We start from the raw sequence: 7,980 nt of genomic DNA on the forward strand, positions 1-7,980 counted from the left end.
GAGTTTGGGGATGCCCCAGGGAATTTGGGGACCCCTGAAGGGGATTTGGGGACCTCTGCGGGGGATTTGGGGACCCCAGGGATGAGGCTCGGGGGCTCAGGGAGGTTCAGGGGACCCTCGGGGGGATCCGGGGAGGGTCCAGGAGGTTTTGGGGACCCCCAGGATGAGGCTGAGGGGGGGGGAGGGGAGGTCAGAAATTTTGGGGACCCTCGGAGGGGAGGGGTTTGGGACTTCTGGGCGGGGTCCCCGAACTTCCCCGCAGCTCCCCTGTTTGGACCCCCCCCGGCCCCCCACCCATTCCCCCCCTCCCCGCCCCGAAATTCCCCCTCTGCGGCGACCCCCGCCCCAAAATTACCCCGAATTTCGCTCCCAGAGTGCCCCGCGCTGCTCATTTGCATGAGGGGCGTGGCCAAGGCTGCTTTCGCGCCAGAAATCGACTTTTATTGAACAATTTGGGGACCCCCAGGGGGGTCTGGGGGGGGGTTGGGGACCCTTGGGAGGGGTCGGGGGGGGGTCGGGGGTCCTGGGGGGGGTCCTTGGAGGGGTCCTGGGGGGTTCCTTGGGGGGGGGTCCTTGGGGGGGTCCTGGGGGGGTCCTTGGGGGGGGTCCTTGGAGGGGTCCTGGGGGGTTCCTTGGGGGGGGTCCTTGGAGGGTCCTTGGGGGGGTCCTGGGGGGGTCCTTGGGGGGGGGTCCTTGGGGGGGTCCTGGGGGGCTCCTGGGGAGGTCCGGGGGGGGTCCTTGGAGGGGTCCTGGGGGGGTCCTGGGAGGGTCCTTGGGGGGGGTCCTGGGGGGGTCCGGGGGGGGTCCTTGGAGGGGTCCTGGGGGGGTCCTGGGAGGGTCCTTGGGGGGGATCCTTGGGGGGGATCCTTGGGGGGGGTCCTTGGGGGGGGTCCTTGGGGGGGTCCTTGGGGGGGGTCCTTGGGGGGGTCCTGGGGGGCTCCTGGGGAGGTCCGGGGGGGGTCCTTGGAGGGGTCCTGGGGGGCTCCTGGGAGGGTCCTTGGGGGGGGTCCTGGGGGGGTCCTGGGGGGGTCCTTGGGGGGGTCCGGGGGGGCTCCTTGGGGGGGGTCCTGGGAGGGTCCTTGGGGGGGTCCTGGGGGGGTCCTGGGAGGGTCCTTGGGGGGGTCCTGGGGGTGTCCCCACCCCCCCCGCGGTCACAGCGCCCCCCGGTGGCGGAGCAGGACCCGGCCCAGCAGCAGCAGCTCCGTCACGGCCGGGGGGACACTGGGGGGGACCCGAGGGGGTCAGGGGGGGTCTGGGGGCGGGATCCCCAAAACCCCCCCCCCCCAGGACCCCCCCAGGACCCCCGGACTCACCTGAGCACGAGCGTGGCCCAGAGGGCGGGGCCATCCCAGGCCTCGAGCCAGCCCAGGGCCAGGCCCAGCGCGGCCCCCCCGTGAGCCCCCAGCGCTGGGGCCGATCGGAAAACGACCCCAAATAGCGGAGAGACCCCAAAATCCCTCTGAGACCCCCTGATCCCACTGAGACCACCCCCAAAATCCCTCTGAGACCCCCCCAAAATCCCTCTGAGACCCCCTGATCCCACTGAGACCCCCCAAAATCCCTCTGAGACCCCCCCAAAATCCCTCTGAGACCCCCCCAAAATCCCTCTGAGACCCCAAAATCTCATAGAGACCCCCCCAAAATCCCACTCAGACCCCCCCGTGAGCCCCCAGCGCTGGGGCCGATCGGAAAACGACCCCAAATAGCGGAGAGACCCCAAAATCCCTCTGAGACCCCCCCAAAATCCCTCTGAGACCCCCTGATCCCACTGAGACCCCCCAAAATCCCTCTGAGAACCCAAAATCCCACTGAGACCCCCCCAAAATCCCTCTGAGACCCCCTGATCCCACTGAGACCCCCCCAAAATCCCTCTGAGACCCCCCCAAATCCCACTGAGACCCCCCAAATCCCACTGAGACCCCCCAAAATCCCACTGAGACCCCCCCAAAATCCCAGAGACCCCCCCAAAATCCCTCTGAGACCCCCCCAAATCCCACTGAGACCCCCCCAAAATCCCACTGAGACCCCCCCAAAATCCCACTGAGACCCCTCCAAAATCCCACTGAGACCCCCCAAAATCCCTCTGAGACTCCCTGATCCCACTGAGACCCCCCCAAATCCCACTGAGACCCCCCAAAATCCCACTGAGACCCCCAAAATCCCCTCAAATCTCTCCACAAATCCCTCCCCAAATTCCTCAAATCCTCCCCCAAATCCCCACTAATTCCTCCCAAACCCCCCCAGTTCCCCCCAAATTCCTCTCCAAATTCCCCTCAAATCCCCCCAAATTCTGTCAAATTTCCCCAAATTCCCCCGCAAATCCCCCCGAAATCCCCAAATTCCCCCCAAATCCCCCCAAATCCCACCTCAAATCCCCCCAAATCCCCCCAAATCCCCCCCAAAATGCCCCCAAATCCCCCAATTTCCCCCCCCAAATCTCCCAAATCTCCTCAAATTCCCCCCAAAAATTCCCCAAATCCCCCCAAATACCCGGATCACCCCCCCCAGTTTGCCCCCCCCGCCCATTTTTGGGGTCCCCCCCGTTTTTGGGGTCCCCCCAGGATACAGCCCAGGCCCTGGCCCGGGTGGAACATGGAGACCCCCGAGAGGAACCCCAGGAACTCCACCCCGAGCAGCGCCAGGGACCCCCCGAGGGCGCCCCAAAACCTGCGGGGGAAAGGGGGGGTCAGGGTGGGGGGGGACCCCAAAAACCCCCCCAAAAACCCCCCCAAAAACCCCCCAAAAAACCACCCCAAAAAACCACCCAAAAACCCCCCCGGGCCCCCAAAAACCACCCCGGGACCCCCCCGGGAGCAGTGGGAAGTCACTGGGAAGCATCAGGAGGATACTGGGAGCACTGGGAGGGCACTGGGCTGTACTGGCCCATACTGGGGGGGCACTGGGCTGTACTGGTCCATACTGGGAGGGCACTGGGGGGGGCACTGGGCTGTACTGGTCCATACTGGGAGCACTGGGGGGGCACTGGGCTGTACTGGTCCATACTGGGGGGGCACTGGGCTGTACTGGTCCATACTGGGAGGGCACTGGGGGGGGCACTGGGCTGTACTGGTCCATACTGGGAGCACTGTGGGGGCACTGGGCTGTACTGGTCCATACTGGGAGAGCACTGGGGGGGGCACTGGGGGGGGCACTGGGCTGTACTGGTCCATACTGGGAGCACTGGGGGGGCACTGGGGGGGCACTGGGCTGTACTGGCCCATACTGGTCCATACTGGGAGCACTGGTTTTCACTCACCCGGGCTCCAGCTCCCCGGAGGGGCTCTTGGGGGGGTCCTGGGGGGGGGGAAATGGGGTGAAAGGGGCGGGGTCAGATTTGGCCACGCCCACCCGGGGCTCTCCCAGCCCCCACCGGCCCCTCCCCCACCCCACCCTGTGCCCCTCCCTGTGCCCCTCCCTCACCCTTCTTGCCCCTCCCCCCTTTCCCACTTCTCCCGCCCCTCCCCCCCCCCTTCCCGCGGCCCCTCCCCCCCCTTCCCGCGGCCCCTCCCCCCTTCCCTGTGCCCCTCCCCCCCCTTTCCCGCCCCTCCCCCCTCCCCCCCGCCCCTCCCCCTCACCCCGCCCATCCTCAGCAGCAGCCCCAGGTGCGCCACCAGCGCCAGGAACCGCCCGGGCACCAGCGCCATCTGCGGGGGGAGGGGCGGCGCCATCAGCCCCTCCCCCACCCCCACAGCCCCTCCCCCACCCGCCACAGCCCCTCCCCCACCCCCACAGCCCCTCCCCCACCCACCCGCAGCCCCTCCCCCACCCACCCGCAGCCCCTCCCCCCACCCCCACAGCCCCTCCCCACCCACCCGCAGCCCCTCCCCCACCCACAGCCCCTCCCCCACCCACCACAGCCCCTCCCCCACCCCCTCACAGCCCCTCCCCCACCCACCCACAGCCCCTCCCCCACCCCGCCCCTCAGCCCCTCCCCATCCACCCTCAGCCCCTCCCCCACCCACCCGCAGCCCCTCCCCCACCCCCACAGCCCCTCCCCCATCCACCCTCAGCCCCTCCCCCACCCACCCCTCAGCCCCTCCCCCATCCACCCTCAGCCCCTCCCCCACCCCCCTCAGCCCCCCACCTCACCCTTCACCCCCCTCCCCCACCCCCTCACAGCCCCTCCCCCACCCTCAGCCCCTCCCCCACCCCCTTCACCCCTCCCCCAGCCCTCCCTGTGCCCCTCCCCCACCCCCTCACAGCCCCTCCCCATCTCACCCACAGCCCCTCCCCCACCTCAGCCCCTCCCCCACCCACCCTCAGCCCCTCCCCCACCCACCTCAGCCCCTCCCCCACCTCAGCCCCTCCCCCACCCCCCTCAGCCCCCCACCTCACCCTTCACCCCCCTCCCCCACCCCCCACAGCCCCTCCCCCACCCCCCACAGCCCCTCCCCCACCCACCACAGCCCCTCCCCCACCCCCTCACAGCCCCTCCCCCACCCACCACAGCCCCTCCCCCACCCCCTCACAGCCCCTCCCCCACCCTCAGCCCCTCCCCCACCCCTCTTCACCCCTCCCCCCCACCCTCAGCCCCTCCCCCACCCCCCTTCACCCCTCCCCCAGCCCTCCCTGTGCCCCTCCCCCACCCCCTTCACCCCTCCCCCACCCCCTTCACCCCTCCCCCTGCTCCTTTCACCCCTCCCCCACCCCCGCGCTCCCTCCCGGCCCCTCCCAACGCCCAGCGCGGGACCTCGCGCGCCCCTCCCCCCTCCTGTGGACCCCTCCCCCACCCCGGGGACCCTCCCCAGCCCCTCCCCCACCCCGGGGACCCCCCCGCCCCCTCCCCTCCCCCCCCCGGTTCTCTCTCCTCCCCTCCCCCCGCCCCACCTCGCGCGAGCGCGCGGCGCCGTTACCGCGGCAACGGCCGAGGCCACGCCCACCGAGACACGGGCCACGCCCACCGCCAACGCACAGGCCACGCCCACCGCCAACGCACAGGCCACGCCCATCGAGACACAGGCCACGCCCAGCGGCTGGCCACGCCCACCGCCAACTCACAGGTCACGCCCACCGCCAACGCACAAAGCCACGCCCACCGCCAGCGCACAAAGCCACGCCCACCATGTTGGCCACGCCTCTTTTCCGGGGCAGCGCCTGGAGACTGGGTTGGATTGGGGGGTACTGGGTGATACTGGGGGGTACTGGGGTGTTGTACTGGGTTAGACTGGGGTGTACTGGGCTGTATTGGGGGATAGTGGGTTATACTGGGCTAGACTGGGGTGTACTGGGCTGTACTGGGTTAGACTGGGCTGTACTGGGTTAGGCTGGGTTAGACTGGGGGATACTGGGGTGTACTGGGTTGGACTGGGTTGGACTGGGCTAGACTGGGCTGTGCTGGGCTAGACTGGGGTGTACTGGGCTGTACTGGGTTAGACTGGGTTGTACTGGGTTAGACTGGGGGATACTGGGCTGTGCTGGGTTAGACTGGGGGATACTGGGTTGGACTGGGGTGTACTGGGCTGTGCTGGGTTAGACTGGGGGATACTGGGTTGGACTGGGGTGTACTGGGCTGTGCTGGGTTAGACTGGGGGATACTGGGTTGGACTGGGGTGTACTGGGCTGTGCTGGGTTAGACTGGGGGACACTGGGTTGGACTGGGGTGTACTGGCCTGTGCTGGGTTAGACTGGGGGATACTGGGGTGTACTGGGTTAGACTGGGATATACTGAGTTAGACTGGGCTGTACTGGGGTGTACTGGGTTAGACTGGGGTTGTACTGGGGGTTACTGGGGTGTACTGGAGTTGTACTGGGTTAGACTGGGTTGTACTGGGGGGTACTGGGCTGTACTGGGGTTATGCTGGGTTATACTGGGGGATATTGGGTTATACTGGGTTAGACTGAGGGATACTGGGGGATACTGGGCCGTACTGGAGGTACTGGGTTGTACTGGGTTAGGCTGGGCTGTACTGGCTTAGGCTGGGTTAGACTGGGCTGTACTGGGGGGTACTGGGCTGTACTGGCTTAGACTGGGTCAGACTGGGTTGTACTGGGAGATACTGGGGTGTACTGGGGGATACTGAGTTGTACTGGTTTAGGCTGGGGGATATTGGGGTTGCACTGGGCTAGACTGGCGTGTACTGGGAGATACTGGGCTGTGCTGGAGGTACTGGATTATACTGGGGGATACTGGGCTGTACTGGGTTAGACTGGGTTGGTCTGGGGGATACTGGGCTGTACTGGGGTGTACTGGGTTAGACTGGGTTGGACTGGGGGATACTGGGGTGTACTGGGTTAGACTGGGTTGGACTGGGGGATATTGGGTTGGACTGGGTTAGACTGGGCTGTACTGGGGGGTATTGGTTTGTACTGGGAGATACTGGGCTGTACTGGGTTTTACTGGGAGGTACTGGGATGTACTGGGTTGTACTGGGTTTTACTAGGATGTACTGGGTTTTACTGGGGGATACTGGGGTGTACTGGGTTTTACTGGGGGATACTGGGGTGTGCTGGGTTTTACTGGGAGATACTGGGGTGTACTGGGTTTTACTGGGAGATACTGGGGTGTACTGGGTTAGACTGGAGTGTGCTCTGTCCTGCTGGGTTATACTGGGGTGTGCCAGGCTGTGCTGGGCTGTACTGGGTTATACTGGGTTAGACTGGGGGATATTGGGCTGTACTGGGTTAGACTGGGGTTGTACTGGGTTAGACTGGGGCATACTGGGGTGTACTGGGGGATATTGGGTTAGGCTGGGGTTGTACTGGTTTACACTGGGTTAGACTGGGTTTTACTGGGAGATACTGGGCTGTACTGGGTTGTACTGGGAGATACTGGGTTAGCCTGGGTTGTACTGGGAGATACTGGGAGGTACTGGGTTCTACTGGGAGATACTGGGTTAGACTGGGGCGTGCTCTGTCCTGCTGGGTTATACTGGGATATACTGGGATGTGCCAGGCTGTGCTGGGCTGCACTGGCTTATACTGGGCGGTACTGGTTTGTACTGGGCTGTTCTGTACTAGCTGGCACTGCTCTGCTTGCCTGTACTGGTTTATTGTGGTCTCTACTGGTCCATACTGGGCTGTGGTCGGGTGTTGGCCCACACTGGTCTGTACTGGTCCATACTGGTCTGTACTGGTCTGTGGTCATTTGTACTCATTTATACCGCTCTGTACTGGTTCATACTGGTCTGTACTGGTCCATACTGGTCTCTACTGGTCTGTGGCCATTTGTACTCATTTATACCGCTCTGTACTGGTTTATACTGGTGCGCCCTGCCCTGCACTGGTCCATACTGGTCCATACTGGTCTGTACTTGTCTCCACCAGTTTGTGTTGGTCTGCACTGATCTGTACTGGTTCATACTGGTTTGCGCAGCTCTGTACTGGTCTGTACGTTCCATACTGGTCTGCAGTGGCTTCTACTGGCCTGTACTGGTCTACACTGGCCCATACTGGTCCACACTGGCCCATATTGTTCTATACTGGTTCATACTAGTCTCTACTGGCCCACACTGGTCTGCACTGGTCCATACTGGTTCGTGCTGGTCCATACTGGTCCATGCCGGTTTTTACTGGCCCCTACTGGTCTATACTGCTCTATATTGGTCCATACTGGTCTTACTGGTTCATGCTGGTTTGCACTGGCCCATACTGTCCCGTACTGGTCTTTACTGGTTCGTGTTGGTCCTTACTGGTCCATACTGGTCTTTACTGGTTCGTGCTGGCCCATACTGTTCTATACTGATCCACACTGGCTTTTACTGGCCCATACTGGTCTGCACTGGCCCATACTGGCCCACACTGGCCCACACTGGTCTGCACTGGTCCTTACTGGCCCATACTGTTCTATATTGGTCCATACTGGTTTTTACTGGCCCATACTGCTCTATATTGGTCCATACTGGCCCACACTGCTCTGCACTGGTCCATACTGGTTTTTACTGGCCCATACTGTTCTATATTGGTCCATACTGGCTTTTACTGGCCCATACTGGCTTTTACTGGCCCATACTGGTCTGCACTGGCCCATACTGGCCCATACTG

At 64.3% G+C, this 7,980-nt stretch overlaps 1 protein-coding gene across 1 annotated transcript; it reads right to left on the minus strand.

The window, feature by feature from the left end:
- Positions 1–1,082: 1,082 nt before the first annotated feature.
- Positions 1,083–4,850, minus strand: TMEM107 (transmembrane protein 107). The gene is made up of 6 exons (XM_082300499.1): positions 4,828–4,850; positions 3,576–3,644; positions 3,257–3,294; positions 2,567–2,667; positions 1,314–1,407; positions 1,083–1,221 (listed from the first exon to the last, which is right to left on the minus strand). Exons 2-6 carry the CDS (start codon positions 3,642–3,644, stop codon positions 1,152–1,154), a joined length of 372 nt encoding a protein of 123 aa, XP_082156625.1. The 5' UTR covers positions 4,828–4,850; the 3' UTR covers positions 1,083–1,151.
- Between the last annotated feature and the right edge of the window lie 3,130 nt (positions 4,851–7,980).

This window comes from Coloeus monedula (genome assembly GCF_965178545.1).
Source record: "Coloeus monedula genome assembly, chromosome: 40".
In the NCBI taxonomy this organism is placed as follows: Eukaryota; Metazoa; Chordata; class Aves; order Passeriformes; family Corvidae; genus Coloeus; species Coloeus monedula.